Raw genomic sequence first — 23,071 nt, 5'->3', positions numbered from 1 at the left:
GGGGGCAGGGCTCAGACCAGGAGAAAATGGCCGCCGCTCCCATAGTAACTGCCACACCTGGTATACAAGAAAATGGCCGCCAGTCTCCTGCACTAGGGACATGTGTGGTCAAACTTATCACAGATCGGATCACATGATGCCACAGATTTCGACGGGGGGGAGGAGTAGTGACAGCCAATCGTACGGCCAGGTTGTAATGAGGCGGCTCTGCCCACCCGCCGTCTCTATGGCTGCAGCCGTCACCTCCTCCCTGATAATGAGTAGACGGACGTAGCGAACAGCCAATCAGATTGCACAAAATACACAACTAGGAAAGTGAGAGAGACACGTGACGGTGCGGAGAGGGCGGGGCTACATAGCGAGAGATTCCAGATACCTTAGCCGCCATTTTATCCATCCGGCAACATCTCTGGTGATTATGTCATGTGACTTCTTATATGATATCTGTGATATTATCATTATTATATAGGGGAGAGGGGACAGTACAGTGATATATGAGGGGGAATTAAACAGCTCCCAGCACACACAGATATGTGGTATTATTATTATATCGGGGGAGGGGACTGTACAGTGATATATGAGGGGAATAACACAGCTCCCAGCACACACTGATATGTGGTGTTATTATTATATACGGGAGAGGGGACTGTACAGTGATATATGAGGGGGAATAACAGCTCCCAGCACACACTGATATGTGGTGTTATTATTATATACGGGAGAGGGGACTGTACAGTGATATATGAGGGGGAATAACACAGCTCCCAGCACACACTGATATGTGGTATTATTATTATATAGGGGAGAGGGGACTGTACAGTGATATATGAGGGGGAATAACACAGCTCCCAGCACACACTGATATGTGGTATTATTATTATATAGGGGAGAGGGGACCGTACAGTGATATATGAGGGGGAATAACACAGCTCCCAGCACACACTGATATGTGGTATTATTATTATATACGGGAGAGGGGACTGTACAGTGATATATGAGGGGGAATAACACAGCTCCCAGCACACACTGATATGTGGTGTTATTATATACGGGAGAGGGGACTGTACAGTGATATATGAGGGGGAATAACACAGCTCCCAGCACACACTGATATGTGGTATTATTATTATATAGGGGAGAGGGGACCGTACAGTGATATATGAGGGGGAATAACACAGCTCCCAGCACACACTGATATGTGGTATTATTATTATATAGGGGAGAGGGGACTGTACAGTGATATATGAGGGGGAATAACACAGCTCCCAGCACACACTGATATGTGGTATTATTATTATATACGGGAGAGGGGACTGTACAGTGATATATGAGGGGGAATAACACAGCTCCCAGCACACACTGATATGTGCTATTATTATATAGGGGAGAGGGGACCGTACAGTGATATATGAGGGGGAATAACACAGCTCCCAGCAAACACTGACAGGTTTGTAGTGACATAATGTTTATGTGGCTATTTATGATTTGTCAGTGTCTGTGAGGGCCATGAACAAATCTCTGCTTCCCCTTGTACTGTTCCATAGTAACTTATAGTGGTGTCTGTCAGACTTCTCTTGTAGCACGCACAAAATACCACAGTTAGTACTAGCTGGGATACCCGGAGTTGCCTTGGTTGAAGAATGGACCTTGAATAACATCTGCAGACTACATCTTTTACATGGTCCTCTCCTATAACCCCACCCCATTGATACTGAGAAGGATTATCACTGTGTGCTAACATGATTTAGCCCTGAAAAGGACCTATCGATCCATTAATATAGAATATGTAGACACTGTTATCTCAACACTGAGGTGTGATTCTCTCTTCAGTGGCTACTCACCTCTCTTGCTGAGCTGCCAAGCGTGCTTGTACTTCCTCTGAGGTCTCCTCATCTCTTCCCTCTCTCTTACTTCTAGCAGCTGTGGAGCTGTGACCCAGACTGGATGTTTTAATTTGGTGGCATGGCTTTTCTGATGGCATCGTGCGAGGCGATCCATTGTTCGACATATCAGGCGGTCCGCACACATGGTGCGAACGGTTGGCCGACCGCCCGATATGCTGGTTCCCTCATCCGCATAGCCATACATGGGATCGCACATCGCATCCCTTGATGTTTTGGTTATGCAGAGAGATCAGGGGGTGCGATGTACAACCCCACGGGAGCACGCTCGGCCCGACATCAGGGCCATACACGGTGCGATATAGCAAGCAAATCGCACCAATCAGTCGGATCGCCTGCTTTATCGCCCCGTGTATGGGAGCCTTTAGTCTTTTTTTGTGCTTTAAGAGTGAATAGTTCTGAAAAAGTCCACAATTTTAAAGGTTGCGATGTGAAAAGAACTAAATATAGATTGAATGAATGTGTTATACTTAAGGGAGAAAGCTTTGACAAGCAACACAGAAGTCATTCACACTTGGATAACAATGCAATTTAGGAGTAAATGGCAGTGGAGGCAACTGTATTCTGACTGGTTGGAATGTGGTATATAAGGAGCAGAGTGACTTACAGGACAGAAATCAGTATAGCTTCCCAAATCACTGCAAATTCAGAAATCATTGCCAGCAGAAATCTTTGCAGACCAATGGAAATGTGCTTGGAGGAAATCAGTAACTGTCAGTGCAGGTGCAGTGTGACAGTCGGAGGTTATTAGTAACATTCAGTGCAGTGTGACAGTTGGAGGAAATCAGTAACTTTCAGTGCAGGTGCAGTGTGACAGTTGGAAGTAATTAGTAACGGTCAGTGCAGGTGCAGTGTGACAGTTGGAAGTAATTAGTAATGGTCAGTGCAGCTACAGTGTGACAGTTGAAGGTAATTAGTAACAGTCAGGGCAGTGTGACAGTTGGATGATATTAGTAACTGTCAGTGCATGTGCAGTGTGACAGTTGATCCTCTGTTTCACTGTTCTCCCGTTGGAGCTCTACCTGCCGCCCACTGGTACATATCAGCCTATGCCTTAAGATCAGAGCTGTTTTAGGCACTGGAAGCCATCCGAAACGAACTTGCTTAAACAAAAATTTCAAATCGGAGACTCCACGGCCTACTTGGTAGGCACCATGTTAGGTCTCCATGGCCCTGACGACCTTCAGACTTATTCAGAAACCTAATCCTGATCAAACTACACCACAATGCTGAATTTAGTGGAGCTAGGTATAAAACTCTGGCTGTGTATAAAGGAAAAACAGACACACACTTTCTCTTGTATTATATAGATATGGTCTTTAGAGCAGCTGTAGTTAGTCTTCCATACTGATATTCTTCTGTTTTTACTTATGTCTTGTATCATTTATTGGTATTTCTACTTCAGGGTCCATAGGGTTCCACAGGATACCTTGGGGTATAGGCGATGGCGGCAGACATCCAGGCACCACAGAGTTAAATTTTCAGCCTCCCAGGATGCACTGGGGTCCCTCTCCTATACCCAGAGCCTCAGGCCACTCAGTTTTCGTCGGTGCCTGGCCGGACCAGTCGCACCGTACAGAGGGGGGTCTTTTTCAGGCCCCTGAATATTTCTTCGCAGCTGTGGCTGCACAACTAGAGTGCTCCAGCATAGGACAGTCAGTATTGACGTCCATGCTGTCACTCCTACACCCCGCCGGTACCGATCCGGGGATGCTGGTAGGTAGCTGGGGACACAGCTAGCGGTGATCCCGGCTACCTGGACTGTGGCTGGATGCACGGGGAACAAGGTAAGCGGCGGGGTCCCGCGGTGGGCACCCGCCGGTAACACAGTCCTGTTTGGTCCCCAGGCAGGGGGGCTTCCTGGGGAAAGGCTGCGCGTGGGACCCGCGCCTTCCACTAGACCACCAGGGACAGCGGGCCGCAGCATGTGCGGTACAGCGCGGCGTCCCAGGGGTTAATAGCAAGCCAGGGGAGAACGCCTTACCTGTCTCACAGCCGGCGTCTCCCCCGCTGCACAGTGCCATTCCACAGCGGTCTGAGCGGGCTGGATCAGCGCTCCTCCCCCGGGCCCTGCCTTCTCTCTGCTCCTCGGTGGCCATTTTCTCACTACATGTGCTGGGGATGGCAAACGCTGCTGGAAGCTGATACAGATGCCATTGCGGTCCGGGTCCCCCGCATACCTCTCCTTCAATTAAGGTCAGTGTATGCAGTACTGTTTCCTACCAGGCTCTGGTCTGTGTAGTTGATCGCAGTGTTTGTAATGCAGGATATTATCTGTGCATTGTATGTGACTTAAATGCTAGCGCTGTTTCCTGTACTTTCATTTCTGACTGTCAGCCTTTTTCCTATCCCTGTTCTTCTGCTACAGCCCTTGCGGTGCGGTGTTGCAGGGTGTTTATTACCTCACAGTAAACGTGTTTTTTCTGTGTGGGAGGTCACATATGCTCCGTTCACACTCCTCATGTCGGAAAGTGAACGAGGATATCCTCTTCCAGCTATAATTTACTGATATCATGTGCAGTTAGCGGAGGGATATGTAGACGCTGAGGGTTTATGGAGGGCATGCTGTATTATATATCACGCCCCATTTCTGTCACTGTGCCTGCACAAAAAAGGGGACCGCCCTCGGCTGGCTAAGATGCTTACAGCCTTTGAGGGCAACGCCCCCTGCGTTTCCCCATAGGGGTTATCGCAGCCTGTGGTGGTCTCATCACATGCAGGGGTCCCTGGACAGTTGATGGTACCCCAGTGTATCCTGTTTTTCGCCCCCCCAGGTCTCGCAGGAGCCTGTGTGGGTGAATTTATTGTCCAAATGGTATAGCACCTGATGGACGTTTTACAGGGGGAGTCACCATTTCGGCCTTCTAAACGGCCTTTCGGGTCTCAGACGGTAAAGGCATGACGTCTGATGACGGTGACATTATTGACTTTTTCAGACACGAGCCCCTTAGTGCAAAGGAGGCGTAGTCTGGGTCTAAAGTCTATATACCTGGCCTTCTACGGGCAGTCCGTGCGGCTTTGGTTATTACATATCCCCCGTGGCTAAATCCAAATATGCCTTCTTTAAGGATAAGGGTGTTGCCACTGTAATTCCTCTATCTGGTCAGGTGGATCATTTAGAGGAGGCATGGAAAATCTGGGTAAGCGGTTCCAGCCTCAAAAACGGTTGACTTTTTGCATACCCCTTTTGTGGCTAATTACATTTCCGAATGGGAGTTACCTTTACGGGTAGATTCTCATGTTACACGTCTAGTAAGGAGTGCTACGTTGCCCATGCCCTCCAGGTCCTCTTTGAAGGAGGTTCCAGATTGCAAGGTGCAAATATATCTAAAATCCAATATTCCCTTGCTGGAGGGGCTTCCAGGCCGGCTATGGCCGTGTGCTGGGGGGACAGAGCCATGGAGCGCTGAGTAGGTAACTGGATCTCTGCACACTGACTCTCCAGCAGAGCAGGTGGATAGTGGCAAATTCTAAGAGACTTTGCCACGTTCATAATGAGACGGTCTTACATATAGCCTACTCCTTTCCAGAATCTCCTCGGCTGCAGTAGCGGCTTGCCGCTCCCTGTGGTTGCTCTCTTGGAAAGCGGACGCAGATTCCGTTCGGAATGCTTTGCCTTTTACGGAACTAGTCCTGTTTGCCCCACGTCTGGACGCAATTGTGGCCCCGCAGGCAGCAGCTACGTCTGCGTGTCTGCCATCGGCTACAGTCCCATCAGGGTCTGGGGCTTTGTTTTTTCGGCCCTGTGAGGCCAGGATAAGTCTAAAATACAGCTTTCCAAGACAGTCAGTAGCCAGGAAATCTGCTCAGCCATAAGAACAGGCTTGGAGCACAAGACGTCCTACTCCCAAGTTGGACTATAAGCCTTCAGCCTCACGGGACGGGCCTCCTCTCGGGAGACCCCAGAGTTGGAGGCCGGCTTCTCCAGTTCGCCCAGTGCTGGTGTCTGACCACCACGGACACTGGGGTAAGAGAAGTATTTTCTTGAAGGTATGTCCTCTCCTCCCGGTAAAAGCCTCCTAGACGGTTTTTCGTTACAGGTCTTCTGTCAATTCAGGACAAGGCCCTGTAATTTTTGAGGGTGTTACACTCCAGGCAGGAGTTATAGTACCTATTCCGTTGCCCCAAAGGGGAACGAGGTATTACTCCATCCTCTTTCTGGTACAGACACCCAATGGGTCTTACCAGGACATTCTCAACCTCGAATCCTTCAACAAATTCTTAAGGGTTCCTCGGTTCGGGAGGGGGACCCTGCATTCCATCATTCAATGGAGCCTGGGAAATTTGTGGTGTCGTTGGATGTATTCAGGGTGACTACCTGAATATCCCTCTTTTCTTAGCACACCAGTGTTTTCCTCAGGTTTGCAGTGGTCGATAAGCATTTCGTTTCTGGCATTGCCCCTTGGTCTGGCCTCCGCGCCTCACGGTTTACCAGGGTCATGGCAGTTATGGCAGCCCACTTGCGGATGCAGGGGGTCCGCTTGTTACCCTATCCGGGCGACCTCCTGTTGTTACCAGGTCCCCTGCGATACTTCAGTGCCATATGCAACGGACAATATCTGTGTTGCTACGTTAGGGCTGACTGATAAACTGGAAATGGTCCTCTCTGATTCTTCACAGAGGATGATCCATATCCCAACATCGGAGGATCTTTGTGATTGAGGAAAAGATCTCTGCATTACAGGCAAAGGTACACAGTTGCCTGCAGAGTCGCCGAGTGTCTATTCACTTGGCAATGTGGTTCCTGGGTTCCAGGGTGTCGCTGTTCGACATGGTGGAGAGTACCCAGCTTCACTCTAAACCTCTGAAAAACTTGATCCTCTCCGGATGGGATGGTATTGCCCCATCGGATAAAGTCAATAGGCTTTCCCCGGAGGTTTGTCTCTCTCTGGCCTGGTGGCTGCGGAAAGCTCACCTAAAAAAGGGGCACCCCCTTTGGGATTGCGGACAGGGTCCTTCTGACAACGGACGCCAGTATCCGTGGCTGGGAAGCAGTGACTGGTCCACACTTGTTCCAGGGCAGGTGGACACCAGTAGTTTTTGCGCTTCCCATAAACATCTGAGAACTCTGACCAGTATTCTAGGCTCTCCAGCATGCAGGATAGGTCCTCCACGGAAATACCGTGCAGGTACAGTCTGACAACGCCATCATGATGGCTTATGTAAACCACCTAGGAGGTTTCCGAAGTCAGGCGACACTAACAGTGGTGTCCCGAATTCTGGCTTGGGTGGAAGGCTATATCCCTGCCATCATCGGCAGTGTTCATTCAGGAATCCTCAGATGGAAAGCAGACTTTCTCAGCCGTCAAGACGTGCATTCAGGGAAATGTCCTCTTTATCAGGAGGTGTTCAATCTTCTGGTGAACAAGTGGAGCCTTTCAGAGAAGAGACTCTTCTGATAGACGTAGGTAGGTCCAGTGGACCTTCCAAGTGGTGTACCTCGTCCCTCCATTATCCCTTCTTCCTCCAGTAATAGCAAGAAGGAGGCACGCTCCTGCTGATAGCTCCAGCGTGGGCCAGATGGCACTATTACTCAGATCTTCGGAGCCTCTCAGTTAACACTCCGGAGCTGTTGCCTCTACGCCCAGACTGGTTGTCTCGGGATCCTGGCTGATACCCAGACCTGGGTTGTCTGTCTTTGACGGTGTGGCGGTGGAGACTGCCCTCTTAAGGTCTAGGAGTTTTTTCCAGCTCTATAGTTAACAGGGGCTCTGTCCATGCTAAGAGCTCGGAAGCTTTTATCTGCAAGAATTTACCATTGGGTATGGTATACTTTCTTTCAGTTGTGTCGCCCTAGAGGCTAGGCTCCTCGGGTATTCCGGATATCCAGAGGTTGGCTTTCCTACAGGTGGGCTTAGATAACGGTCTTCGCCTTGCTTACCTGAAGGTGCAGGTTTCTGCCCTGTTAGTATGGTTTCAGTGTAGGATTGCTACTCTTCCTGATGTCCGCACTTTTGTGCAGGGTGTAAGTTTTATATTCAGCATCCCTTTGTTCCACCTGAGGCTCCTTGGGATTTGGCTGTGGTCCTTAGGGCTCTCTGAGGACCGCCATTTGATCCGCTGGGCTCAGTGGATTTCAAATGGGTTACAGCTAGGACTGTATTCTTTCTGGCTCTTAATTTGGCCAGTAGGATCTCAGAATGGGAGGCTCTGGCATGTAGACCTCCCTTTTTCTCATCTTTCCTAGGAACAAGGCAGTGCTTCGCACTTGCCCTGGTTTTTTACCTACGGGGGTGTCTAGTTTCCACATCAATGAGGAAATTATAGTACCGGCCTTTACTTCCCCAGTCCTGTCTGCTGGTGAGGCCTATTTGGCTGTGGTACGGGCGCTAAGAATTTAAGTTGACCGTACCAGTCCATTTAGGAAATCAGACTCTCGGTTTTGTCCTTTCTGGTTTCCATAAAAAGGGTTGGCCTGCCACTACGCTAACTTTGGCAGAATGGATTCACAGGTCTTCCTGTTCCATCCTCTATTAAAGCTCTTCCACTAGGACTGTGGGTCCTTCGTGGGCAGCTCGACGTGGCGCCTCAGCGGTGATTGGCAGCCACGTGGTCATCTGTCCATATTTTTGTAAGGTATTATGCTTTTGATACCTTCGCCTCTCAGGATGCTTCCTTTCGGCAGCGGATTCTCCTTACAGCACAGGAGCATCCCCACCCTTAAAGGATACTGCTTTGGGACATCCCCAAGGTATCCTGTGGATACCCTATGGACCCTGAAGTAGAAAATATGAGATATGGTAAGAACTTACCCTTGTTATCTCTATTTCTACGAAGTCCATAGGGTTCCACAGGACTCCCGCCCTGTCGCACCTGTACTGCAGATGGGCTTTGATCTGGTCACCGGTTTCTCCGTCTCCTTCTGGTGAGAATGTGATTCTTGTGTGTTCCAGACTGTCTTCTCTCTCTTTTTTGCTCCTGCTCCGGCCTATGGCTTGTTACGAAACTGAGTGGCCTGAGGCTCGGGGGCGGGGTATAGGAGAGGGACTCCAGTGCATCCTGGGAGGCTGAAAATTTAACTGTGGTGCCTGGATGTCTGCCGCCATCGCCTATACCCCCAAGGTATCCTGTGGAACCCTATGGACTTCGTAGAAATAGAGATAACAAGGGTAAGTTCTTACCATATCTCATATCTAACGTGTTATTTTATTGTTTTTTGTGTTTTATAAGGTAAAGAAATGACTGATCTAAAGGCAGAAGATATAGAGGGAGAAGAGGAGGCATATATGATGGGTAGTCAGCAGTTTAAAGAGGAGGAAATCACTACATATATCAGCGCAGGTAAGTAACAAACACTTATTGCTGAAGAGTCACATTTTCTCCTTTGTGTAGTCACTACAGTAATCTCTTATCCTGCACCCTCCTCTGTCGGTACAAACTAATGAGGGAAATGTATCTGCCCAGTTGGGAGCCACAGCCCCTATTATACTCCTGCTCTCCCCCTCACATCATGTCACGTGTGTTTCCAGGCCAGAGATCTGACCAGTCTTCTCCCCACACTCTCTGGTTTATCTCATATTTCTTTTTCAGGGTCTATAGGCTTCAAAGAGAGACCGCGGGGTTTAGGTGGTGGATGAGGAATCCGGACACCACGCAGTCAAAGCTTTAGCTCCCAGGAAGCACTGTGTCCACTCTCCCTATACCCCGACCCAGCGGCATTTCAGTTTCATTGGTGCCCGTCCGGAGTCTGGTCTCCATTAAGCAGGGAAGCCCTTAAACGCTTTATTTTTATGATTTTATGTAGTTTTTACTACAATAGAGCACACAGCAGCAGACTGTCCATAGGATGTCTGTGCTGCCGCTCCATCAAGCATCCGCTGCTGTGAAGCCAGTACTGATCTGGGACTCTCGGTGGGCATTCTGGGGGTCAGCGCTAGCCAGGGCCCCTGGTGAGGACCCAGACTGCAGCCGCATACTACGGGACAGGTAAGGCGGGTCACCGCCTGCGGTGATCCACGTATAAAGGCAGTCGATACCTCTGGTTTCAGGGAACAGACCGGAGGTCCTGGGTGTGGACGCAGGCTCCAGCCATTGTGTTCCACTGGACCGCACTTTGGTGCAGAAAACCAGCATCCCGGGGGTTAATGACCATGCAGAGGAGAAAGCTTCCCTGTTTTAGCGGCTTCTCAGCATAGCACGCCTTTCAACTGAGGTCAAGCTTTGCTGAGCTGCTCTCCTTCTCTGGCCACGCCCCCTCTGAGGTCCCCGGTGGCCATTCTCTTAATGGCATAGTCGCAGCTCTCTAAGGACAGCATGAGGTCCAGTCTACATACCTCGCCCTTGGGTCAGCGTATGTAGCACTATTGCCTACCAGACACTTTGTCTGCGTAGTTGATTATAGTGCCATTGTGCATGTTTCTTTCTACATTGTATGTGACTTATGCTGGTGCTGTCTATTTTTTTTTTCACAAAGCTGTCAGCATATATCTATACCTTTTCTCTGATTCATGCCCTATCCTACAAGTGTAGTCAGGGTGTTTCTATTATCTCACATATATAAAGCTAAGTATTTGTGAGAATTGTCACATTCCTTTGTGTGTTGCACTGTGCCATATCTGGGAGGGGAAACCCATGCAGGTGCAGTCCCACAACGCCACCACCGTGGCTTACATCAAACTTCAAGGAGGCACTCGAAGTCAGGCAGCAATGACAGAGGTGTCACTCATTCTGACGTGAGCAGAAGGTCATCTCCCGGCCATATCGGCAGTGTTCATACCAAGAGTTCTCAGTTGGGAAGCAGACTTCCTCAGCTGTCACGATGTGCATTCCGGGGAATGGTCTCTTCACCAAGAGGTGTTTCAACTCCTAGTAGACAAGTGGGGCCTCCCAGAGGTGGACCTGATAGCCTCCCGTCACAATCACAAGCTGCCTGTGTACGGGTACAGAACAAGAGATGCCAAGGCTATCTTGATAGATTCTCTGTTAGTGAAGTGGACCTCCCAGTTTGAATACCTGTTTCCTCCAGTCTCCCTTCCTCGAGTTCTAAGGAAGATCAAACAAGACAGAGGCACTGTCCTGCTGGTGGCTCCAGCATGGCCCAGACGTCATTGGTGCTCAGATCTTCAGATTCTCACTATAGACACTCAGTTGCTGTTGCCTCAACGTCCGGACCTGTTGTATCAGGGTCCTTGCCTTTACCCGGACTTAGGTCGTCTGTCTTTGACGGCGTGGCTCTTGAGACATCCCTCCTAAGGTCCAGAGGATTCTCCAGCTCTGCAGTTAACACTATGCTTAGAGCTCATAAGCCAGCCTCTGTTCGGAGCTACCACAGAGTGTGGCATACATATTTTCGATGGTGTCGTCCCAGAGGTTACGATCCCCAGGTGTTTTGGATTTCCCGAATTTTGGCCTTCCTTCAAGCGGGATTGGATTGTCACACGCCGCTATGGAGACCCCAGAATCAGACCCCGCCGCTTACCTGTGCGGGCGCTGACCTGCGCTGTCTTCCGGCTCCTGTGCCGTACTCCTCTCTCAGGGTGGTCTCCTCTGTTGTCCTCTGGAAAGTCCCGCTGCTGTGCTGCTTCCTTGCCGGCTCCTGCTGATCGCTGGTCCCCACTGGTTACTTCCTAGAAGCGCTGTCCTCCGGTCCATGGGCGCGGCCATCTTGGATTGCCCATGTGACTCCACTACCACCAATGAGGAATCTTCTCCTTCTCTCTCAGCCTGTCAGCTCTCAGCGTCCACTATAAAAGGATCCCCAATGCTGACACAAGTTGCCAGTGCAACTAGTTTCTTAGTTCTACTAAGTGAGCCTTCCCACTGTGCTCCGAAGGTGTTTCCTGCTAGTATTCACCTCCCAGGTACCAACGTCTCTACACGGCTACCCAGCCGGTCCACGTAGTCACCCAGCTACCAACGTCTCCACACGGCTACCCAGCCGCTCCACATCACAGATCTGCCCTGTCACACTGCTGGGGATGTGAGGGCCCTAGACATAATATCACAGATCTGCCCTGTCACACTGCTGGGGATGTGAGGACCCTAGACATAATGTCACAGATCTGCCCTGTCACACTGCTGGGGATGTGAGTACCCTAGACGTAGTGTCACAGGTCTGCCCTGTCACACTGCTGGGGATGTGAGTACCCTAGACATAATGTCACAGATCTGCCCTGTCACTGCTGGGGATGTGGGGGACCCTTAGTGATGCATTGTACCATATCTTTTGGGAATATCTTGCAACACTCATGATAGATATTTGTTCCCTAATATAAAGAGCTTTGACATTTCCTATTGTTCCAACTGGTTTGTTATAAAATTTATGCGATGCCTCCTAATATACTTTTTTTAAATTGCGTTTATTTATAAAGTTTGTCATTTTATAACAAAAACATCAAATTACAACCCATACAACAAAAAGAAAAAACCCTCCCTCCTATAAACCCAACCCCCACAGAAATAAAATAGCTAGCTATTGAAATAATACCATTACATATTCAAAAACAGTATATAAATAAAACAGAGCACATTATCAGCACAGAAAAATATCCCAACCTTGCAGTATAAGAGAAAATTTACTACAAACATCTCAGAATAACAAGACATTATTGCACAGTCTCGCCGGTCTCCAGCTCCCCACCATCCGAAGTCTCCTCACCTCCATTAACATAATAAATTGAAGAAATCCACGGACCCCAAATACGTTCATACTTCAGGATAGAGTTACGTTTGGTGTATATGAAACGTTCATGCCCCACCACTTCGTTCATCAACCCAGACCATTCAGCAAAAGTAGGGCCCCTAGCTGCCATCCAAGTACGGGCAATACAAACCTTAGCCAAAGTCATCGCATTAATAACATATTGGGCCGTCAATCGATTAACCCTGTTCAAAAGACCCAGTCCAAAGATGCAGATTTTAGGTGACAAAATGGGAATACTACTCTCTGTGTTGGTAACACAGGTGATGACCCGGGACCAAAACACTGGAACAGCAGAGCACTCCCAGAGGAGATGCCAAAATGAGCACTGGGAAACAGAACACTTAGGACACCTATCCGACACTCCAGATCCAAATCGATTCATCAACAAAGGAGTAAGATACACCCTGTGTAGTAAAAAGAACTGTATATGTTGGAATCTCACTGCAGAAGTGGCGATCACATGACTATTCAACATTAAAGACCACTCATCATCGTCTAATGGACCCAAATCATCCACCCATTTAAGCCTAAGTGATACTAGGGTATCATCGGAATCGGCAGTAAGGAGGTAGGAATAAAATCTGGAAATTAATCTCCTACCACTAGTTACTTGCAGCATAACCCTAACAGGATCAGGAGTAAATTGCGGAGGGCCTGAAGAAAGCTGGACAGCTAGAGCATGTCGGAGCTGTAAGTAACGGAAAAACATAGTATTCGGGACCCCAAATTCAGTTCTAATAGTGTAAAAAAATTTTAATACCCCGTCACTATACAACTGTCCGATGGAGAGAACCCCCCTCCCAGTCCACAAAGAGCTACTATATAATAGGGCCAGTTCTCTAAGAGCAGAAGAATGCCACAAAGACAAATCAGGATCAATACCCTCCGTCCCCGCTATTGCACGAGCCTGTTTCCACAGCTTATGAGCCTGCGTGACCAATGGAGCTCCCCCTGTAGGGCACTTGTCATCTAATAATAACTGCAATGGGGAACATCCTCTAGTAACAGTGTGTACCAATAAGGTAGGTAGATCCTGGCTCTCCCCACACAAAACCCATCCCTGTAAATGAACCAATTGTGAGGCCAAATAATAGAGGCGGAAATTTGGCAATGCCAGACCACCCAGTGCTCTAGGCCTACATAAAGTTTTAAGTTTAATTCGAGGACGTTTTTCCACCCAAACTAAAGAGGAGATATAACTATCTATCAATTTAAATATGCGTGGAGAAATATAGATAGGGGCCTGCTGAAAAACATATAAAAATTTGGGGAGAACAATCATTTTTACCAAATTAACCCTACCCGTGACGGTCAAGGGAAGTTTATTCCAAACATGCAGCTTGGATTTCAGGAAATCAATTTGTGGTTGGACATTAAGTGGGACAAAGTCCAACATAGATGACGTTACCCAAATTCCCAGATGTTTAAACCTAGTGGTCCACACCAAGGGAGTATTCACTGCACTAACAGGAGTAGAAGGACCATGTAGAGGAGGAATGCAAGATTTGTCCCAATTAATGCACAGTCCAGAAAATCGTCCAAAAGAGTCTACCACCGAGAGAAGGGCAATTAAAGACTCTGAAGCATCAGACAAGAATAACAGCATGTCATCCGCATAGAGAGCCACCTTGTCGACCCTTTGTCGTATCTGAATTCTCTGTATTCTGGGATGAGTTCTTATAAGACACACCAAAGTCTCGATGGCTAGGGCAAAGAGAGCTGGGGAAAGAGGGCAACCCTGTCTAGTATCCCTAGATAGGTGCAAAGAAGGGGAAACATCCATTAATACAAACCCGCCCTAAAGGGGAGGAGTATAACAATTTAACACAAGCTGTAAATCTAGGTCCCATCCCAAAACGAAACAGGATCTCCCAAAGATCGTGCCACTCTACAGAGTCAAAGGCTCTGGCGGCATCCAGAGACACCACCACTGCCCCATCCTCCACAGAATCCGCCAGCTGAAAAATTGAATATAATCTCCTAAGATTTTATGAGGTAGACTTCCCTGGCATAAAACCAGTCTGGTCAGAATGCACTACCTAATTATCCTATTGAGCCTGAGTGCAAGCATTTTGGCCAATATTTTAATATCCGTAGAGAGGAGGGAGATCGGACGGTAAGAGCCAGGATCAAGGGCATCTTTTCCAATTTTAGGGATCATGACAATAATGGCTTCAGACATAGAACAGGGGAGAGTACCCAGGCCACACAGTTCATTAAAAAGATTAAGTAGTCTGGGAAAAAAGAAAAGGGCATGCTTCTTATAAACCTCAATGGGAATCCCATCTACTCCTTGGGCCTTACCTCCCGGAAATGAGAAACAGCCACCCCAACTTCCTCTACAGTAAATGGGGAGTCTAGAAATGCTCTGCTATCCTGAGAAATGGAGGGGAGGGATATATGTCCCAAATATTCAAGCATCTCGTCTAGTGAATAATGGGCTTGAGAACAGTAAAGGTTAGCAACGTATTCATAAAACACCTTCGTGATAGCTGGTGTAGAAGAGTGCAAGTTACCACAGGAGTCACGAATTTGAGCTACAACTGTAACAGGTCAGACCTCTCTAGAAAGATATGCCAGAAAAGCCCCAGATTTATCAGAGTCTGAATATTGACTACGCCTAACAAATAGTAGACGTCTTCTAGATTTATCTAAAAGGAAATCAGATAAAACTTTAGTGGCCTCCATATATGCGGATCTAGCAATAATAGAACCCGAAGATAGATATCTCTGTTCCAGCAAAGTACAACGATTTTCCAGCTCAGTCTCCTTTTTCTTATGAAAAGTTTTAATATTTATCACCCTACCAATTAAAGAACCTCTCAGAATAGCCTTGAAGGCATCCCATAATATGTTATAGGAAACAGAGCCAGTGTTCTCAGTAAAAAAATTAGCCCATTGGGATTCCAATTCTGAGCCCGCACCCATTAAAGTAAGCCAGAAGGATTACATTTCCAAAAGGAATGGCCTCGCGGAGCAGCAACATCAATAGTCAGTGCTAAGGGGGCATGATCCGATACACCCCGGGATCGGTACTCCACCTCCACAACCTGCGGGACCAGCCTCCCGGATATCAGCGCGAGATCAATCCTAGAAAAGGAATGATGAGAGGCCGAGAAGCAAGAGTACCGAGCCAAGGAAGGATGCCGAACCCGCCATACATCCACCAGCCCAAGCTCATCCACTAAATTAGCAAAAGAATGAGGGGAGGGGCCAGACACATTCAAACTTTCACGCCACCTATCTAGGGCAGGGTTTAGCACATTATTAATATCCCTGACACAAATAACCGGGGTATCAGGTGATAAAGAAATTCAGCAGATTTCCTTAAAACCTCACTGGTATAAGGTGGGGGAATATAAATTGCAAGAATGTGAAATGGGGAGGAGTGAATAGAAGCCCGTATGAAGACATATCTACCCATGGGGTCCACTCTAACATCATCCAGCACAAAACTCAGGGATTTTTGAACCAAGACTGACACACCTCTGGAATATGAGGAGTGTGTAGAATGGTAAGCCCAGGTTTGCGCAAGGCCAAAATTTTCCCGCCCACCAAGTGCGTCTCCATCAAACAGATCATATCGGCCTGAGCCTTTTTCACCTGATTCAATACTAAAGAACGCTTGACCTAATCATTGAGGCCCCGGACATTCCAGGAAAGAATCCGGAGAGGGGAACCTAAACTAGTAGCCATCATGGAGTAAGACATACATCAGGAGAACGAGGAGACATTAACGGAGACAAGACAGCAGGGAGAGGCGACCAGCGAGACACGGCAGCTCTGCACAAAGAAAACAGCAAAAGCCGAGAATAGCTTAAATACCAGCATATTAGTTTAGTAGATGACATAGCAATGGCATGAAATAAAAACATAAAAAAATAAATTCCCACACAATATCCCTGAAAACAAACCCACATCCCACCCTGTATATCTACCCCAACCAGATATACCCAAATCCCTAACCAAACAACTATTAACCCCAAACCAAAATATCCAATAAACCCCTTATTCTTGTTTAATTATACTAAAGAGTAAAGTAGAAAAAAAAAGGAAGGGGGGGGGAGCAATTCTTACCTCAGCCGTAAGGTGGAGTATCGGCTAGGCCCAGAAAAGAATTGCCCTCCCCAGCACCCAAAATAACCATATAAATGGATACCACAATAATAATGCCAGTTGAAAAGCATCAAAAAAAATAAAAATAATAATCAGCAGACTATTCAAAGAACAAACACATCTGGAATAATAAGTTCAGGTCAGTCCAGAGGAGCATCTTCACCATGACCCCTAAGATCCAGCCACGATGAAGCCTCCCGTGGGGAATCGAAGAAGTGAGATCGACCATCAGGCACCACACGGAGTCGGGCAGGAAACAACATGGCGTATGAGAGGCCCAGATCACGTAAATGCCGTTTAATTTGTTGAAATTGGGACCTAGACTTCTGAACATCCATAGAAAAGTCCGGGAACACAGCCACCCGATTCCCATTGTATTCCAAAGGGCCCCGTAGATGAGCCAAGCGAAGTATCGAGTCTCTGTCCTTGAAATGCAGGAATTTAGCAATGAACGTGCGGGGGGTGCACCAGGAGGCAGAGCCCTGCCAGGGATACGGTGCGCTCTCTCCACTGCAAAGTGAGCAGTGAAATCATCTCGGCCAAATGTGTCCACTAACCATTTTTCTAGGAACGCCTCTGGTTGAGACCCCTCCGACTTCTCTGGAAGACCCACAAAATGGATGTTATTCCTACGAAGACGGCCCTCTATATCAGAGAGTTTTGTACGACAGGCCACCATCTGGGACTCCAAGGTTGTAAGCCGTCCCACAACCGGAGCAGTGATATCCTCTAATGTGGAAATACGAGTCTCAGCTTCCCCGACACGTTCTTGCATCGTCTGCATTTCATGACGGATAAGAGAAAGTTCCCCATAAACTTCAGAAATCTTGCCAGACAGCGTTTTCTCTGAGGAAGTAATTGCCTGCATTAAATTTTGCATAGTGATCTCAGGCCCCGGAGGAAACTCCCGAGGAGCAGGCGGGGAGGAGGGCTGAGAATTAGACAGTGTTTCTAAAGAGCCGGATCCCGTAGCCCCACCGGTTCCAGAACGGGAGAACCTTTCCAGCCACGCAGCAGCCGACTGCTGGGAATTTTTCCCCATCTTCACTGGGCTTCGGACCGATGCAGGAGGGAGCAAAAAAAAAAAACTTGAAACCAATACAGGCTATTGATTAGCAGCTGGACACAATGCAGGGCGATGATCAGCAGCCGGGCACAGCGCGGGGTGGTGATCGGCAGCCGTGTACAGAGCAGGGTGGTAATCTGCAGCCGGGTACTGTGCAGGGTGGGGACCAGCAGCTGGGCACAGTGTAGGGTGATGATTAGCAGCTGGGTACAGTACAGGGAGGCACTCAGCAAATGGGGAGAGTGTAAAGTGATAAGCAGCTGCTAAGCTCAGTACAGGGTGGTGATATTCAGCTGGACATAGGGGGAGAAGAGTTTGCAGTGTCCCAAATGACCCAGGGAACCAAAGAAAGGGCCAGCCACCTTCCCAACTCGTCAGGACACTAACCAGGGGTGTGCTGCACCCAGCACTGCAGACAGGAGGTCCAAATCAGCCTGTTTCCGGATCCAAGATGGCGGCCGCGATCGGGAATCGCGGGTCCACAACCGCAATTAATGTGCAATCTGCACACTATATAAGGATTCCTCTCCTCCCCAGCACTCCAGGGACCCCCCCGACTGCCAGAAAACACCAGAGCCAGGAACAGGCACAGAGACCAGGATCCGGATCCAAGATGGTGCCCGCGACGAGGAAACGCTGCAGGGAGAGACTTTCAACTCCCACAGCACAGCAGCCAGCGTGCCCAGACCAGCCTGAAGACTCCTGGAGCAAGCAGTGGTAAGTATCCTGTGTCAAGGTAGGTGCCAGGGACCGGGCAGGGGATTCAGAATGGGTTAAAGGATATTAGGGCCCAGGAGCTCCAGAGTCAGCAGCCTATCTCCAGCCCATCCAGGCCACGCCCCCCGCCTCCTAATATACTTGGTAAATGCACCATAGGGAGTCACACCTAGAGAGCTTTCCCCATCCAGTATATTTGGTTAAGTTACTGTACACACATCACCAAATAATCACATATATATACAATGTACTCAGTCACTGTGTGTCTCCTACAGATGGACCCAGTAACAGAAATACTCCAGAGAGATGTCCCCGTTATCTTTATTCACAGGATTGTACAAAGGAGAATTACAGGATCCCACAGGAGGATCAGGTAATATAGGCTCTTCCCGAAGATTGAAATACCAAGGTGTCTTTTCATTAATTGACCTGCATTAAATAATCTGCACCTAATTGATCGTATAATATTAGCATGTAAGACAATTATAATACTTAGATATCAATTACTAAGACATTATTGAAGTATTATTTTGTTGTTTTGTGGGTAATTTAGGATGAAGTTCTGATTGATATTAAGGTAGAAGACATAGAGGGAGAAGAGACGTATGTGTCTGATATGAAGGCAGAAGATATAGAGCGAGAAGAGACTTATGTAACTAATATGAAGGCAGAAGATATAGAGGGAGAAGAAGAGATGTATGTGACTAATAAGTCAGAAGATACAGAGGGAGAAGAAGAGATGTACCTGACTGATATGAAGGCAGAACATAGAGAGGGAGCAGAAGAGACATATGTGACTGATATAAAGTCAGAAGATACAGAAGAAGAAGAGACGTATGTGACTGATAATAAGGCAGAAGATACAGAGGGAGAAGAAGAGACGTATGTGACTGATATGAAGGCAGAAGATATAGAGGGAGTAGAAGAGATGTATGTGAGGGGTGGTCAGCAGTGTAAGGAGGAGGAAATCCCTACATATATTAGCTCAGGTGAGTAATAAACACGTATTACAGAAAAGAGTCACATATTCTCCTTGCTCAGTAACCACAACAATCTCTTATCCTACACCCTGCTTTGTTAGTGAGCAGTTTGTTAATTTCTAAATCTAATTAGAGGTGGTTACTGCAGATTTGTCCACAATTTAAATGAGACATGGAAAGTGCAATCAGGCCGTGACTGTAGTCTAAGTCTTTAATGGATATAATATTTTAATCATACCAGACAATAGAACAAATGGCGGATCTTAGTATAGGAATCAGTATGGGATGCCGGCAGTTGGCTAACATACCTAAACTTGTTGTTTGGTAAGCTAACCCTCCCCCTCTGCCTGCTACTTACCTTCGGTATTCTGGCGGTCACGATGTTTGTATTGTGATAGCCATCGGTATTCCGGCTTCGGTAATATCAGTGCCGGCATTGTGACTCCTAGGATACGGACTGTAACCCGTAGTATATTTCAAGTAGGAATATGTGAATCCTTAACACATTTCTGTAGACTACTTTCCACGCAGACTCCGCCCACTGCGATGAATCAGGGCTCTGAGATAAGTCAGTAGATGAGTACACGGTCTAACCCACTAGATGTTTCATGCTGATGCTTTTAGTAGATCTGTGTGCTTGGTGCAGGGCTGTATTCCAGATTTAGACATCTTTAAAAGTGGTTCAAAAAGTGTCCAAGGGGATGCAGCCTGAAGGTCTGGCTGTACTGATCTGGAGGCAGTTGGAAATATACAAGTAGAGTTTAAATAAAACACCCAATGACAGACTTGGGGACAGGACAGCACTGGATTCCCGGACACCTCCGGAGGCTGCACACCAGTCTGTGGAGCCCAGCCCTCCTGTCTCTCCCTGTGCCAGGGGTCTCCAGCTTTTGAGGGTCGACTGGCTTTTTGCATCCAAGGATGTTAGTGTTGGGTTTTCTGAGCATACCCTCCCCTAGGGACAGCTTCTGAATGTCCCGTGGTCCAGTGTCTCCCAGATTGGATGAATGAATAAACAGGTGGCGCTGATTAACACTTACATAAATAACTGGCTAAGCAGCTGTTCAAAAAAAAGAAACATCAAAACAACATCCAAGTAGGACTAACCGCTTCCTCTCACAATCATATAGAGCAGTGATTCACAACCTCGGTCCTCAAGGCACACTAACAGTCCTGGTTTTAGTTATATCCATGATTGTGCACAGATGGTTAAATCAAAATAACTGAGGTACTAATTAAGTCACTTGTGCTCAAGTATGGCTGTCCCTAAAACCTGGACTGTTAGTGTGCCTTGAGGACCGTGGTATAGGGTAATCCCAATGTCTGTGAATAATAATAATTGGAATGGTAGTATAAATCTCTTAAAAGTCACTGTCCAGAGTCTCAGCTTGCTGATAAGATGTGTTACTGGAAATACACCGTAGTTACGGGGGGACAGGGTTATGTCACAGTGAGATGCCAGCACTAATCCCAATAGTATGTAGAGAGGTTTGTCATATCACTGTGCTCTGTTATCACTACATGTTGCTCCCATGTTACAGAGTAACCAGCACAAATGATTACAATAAAGCTGTAATCCCTGCTCCATACATAACAGCGTAACATGTCAGGTGATGAGTGTTATATTGTACCTTAGAGCATTGTTAATTTATCCATTTGATGGTGATATAAGGACCTTTGATAAGTCTTTATGGATAATTATATTTATGGTACATTCATATATTTATTTTATTATCAGCAGATGGATATAACAGCAGGAATATCTGGAAGGAGAATATAGTTTTATTTCCAGATTGTGAAATAGAAAATAATGACCTCAATCAAGATTCTCCGGGAGAAAACCTCATTACCCCAATTATACATCCAGTACCTCACAGTGCAGATGTATCACCTGATCCTGCGTATAATGAGGAATGTTCTCCTGGTACCTCTATTACATCTCTTAGAGCCGATAAAGTATTTCCCTCTTCTGTATATGCCAAATGTCTTACACAGAACAAAAAGCGTATTACTCCTCAGCCAGCTAAGGCAGGTGAGAGGCCATTTCCATGTTCTGAGTGTGGGAAATGTTTTACATACAAATCACAGTTTGTTAGACATCAGATATGTCACACAGGTGAGAAACCATTTTCATGCTCTGAGTGTGGAAAATGTTTTGCACGGAAATCAAAATTTGTTATACATCAGAGAAGTCACACAGGTGAGAAACCATTTCCATGTTCTGAGTGTGGGAAATGTTTTACTAAAAATTCAGATCTTGTTAGACATCAGAGAAGTCACACAGGTGAGAAACCATTTCCATGTTCTGAGTGTGGGAAATGTTTTACTAAAAATTCAGATCTTGTTAGACATAAGAGAAGTCACACAGGAGAGAAGCCATTTCCATGCTCTGAATGTGGGAGATGTTTTACACAGAAATCATATCTTGTTATACATCAGAGAAGTCACACAGGTGAGAAACCATTTCCATGTTCTGAATGTGGGAAATGTTTTACACAGAAATCATATCTTGTTAAACATCAGAGAAGTCACACAGGAGAGAAGCCATTTCCATGCTCTGAATGTGGGAGATGTTTTACACAGAAAACATCTCTTGTTATACACCAGAGAAGTCACACAGGTGAGAAACCATTTCCATGTTCTGTGTGTGGGAAATGTTTTCCACAGAAATCATATCTTGTTATACATCAGAGAAGTCACACAGGTGAGAGGCCATTTCCATGTTCTGAGTGTGGGAAATGTTTTCCACAGAAATCATATCTTGTTATACATCAGAGAAGTCACACAGGTGAGAAACCATTTCCATGTCCTGAGTGTGGGAAATGTTTTGCACGGAAAACAGATCTTGTTATACACCAGAGAAGTCACACAGGTGAGAAATCATTTCCATGTCCTGAGTGTGGGAAATGTTTTACAAATAAATTACATCTTGTTAGACATCAGAGAAGTCACACGGGTGAGAAGCCATTTTCATGTTCTGAGTGTGGGAAATGTTTTACACAGAAATCATATCTTGTTATACATCAGAGAAGTCACACAGGTGAGAAACCATTTCCATGTCCTGAGTGTGGGAAATGTTTTCCACAGAAATCATATCTTGTTATACATCAGAGAAGTCACACAGGTGAGAAACCATTTCCATGTCCTGAGTGTGGGAAATGTTTTGCACGGAAAACAGATCTTGTTATACACCAGAGAAGTCACACAGGTGAGAAACCATTTCCATGTCCTGAGTGTGGGAAATGTTTTACAAAGAAATTACATCTTGTTATACATCAGAGAAGTCACACGGGTGAGAAGCCATTTTCATGTTCTGAGTGTGGGAAAACTTTTACACAGAAAACATATCTTGTTTCACATAAAAGATGTCACACAGATTAGCTACTCTGTTCATCAGAAATTAAAGAGATCAGGTCTCATTAGACCATCCTTTGTTTACACTGGAGAAAGTGTTATCTAATTGAAATTATGTGCAGTCAGTGTAATGATTATCTAGCAGGGAAAGCACCAGCGGTCACAGCCCCTGTATGACACCAGGGTATATTTCTGTGTAGATATACTATTCTCTTCCCGAGCTTCGAGAATGAGGCTATAAAGATCTATCTATGTAACTTAATATTGTGCTGTATGTACTAATAATAGTATACAT

General features: G+C 46.8%; 1 protein-coding gene across 1 annotated transcript; it reads left to right on the top strand.

Moving 5' to 3' along the window:
• The first annotated feature begins 301 nt into the window (after nt 1–301).
• Nucleotides 302–22,735, top strand: LOC148442592 (uncharacterized). The gene is given in 6 exon segments (XM_088463766.1): nt 302–412; nt 9,072–9,182; nt 18,718–18,815; nt 18,996–19,431; nt 21,161–22,590; nt 22,593–22,735. Coding segments are annotated over 5 exon segments (2,109 nt in total). The 5' UTR covers nt 302–412; nt 9,072–9,079; the 3' UTR covers nt 22,635–22,735.
• The last annotated feature ends 336 nt before the right edge of the window (nt 22,736–23,071 follow it).

This window comes from Taudactylus pleione, unplaced genomic scaffold (assembly GCF_031769625.1).
Source record: "Taudactylus pleione unplaced genomic scaffold, aTauple2 ptg001443l, whole genome shotgun sequence".
In the NCBI taxonomy this organism is placed as follows: Eukaryota; Metazoa; Chordata; class Amphibia; order Anura; family Myobatrachidae; genus Taudactylus; species Taudactylus pleione.
Note: the sequence above shows the minus strand (reverse complement) of the source record. Positions and strands in the feature narration are given on the sequence as shown.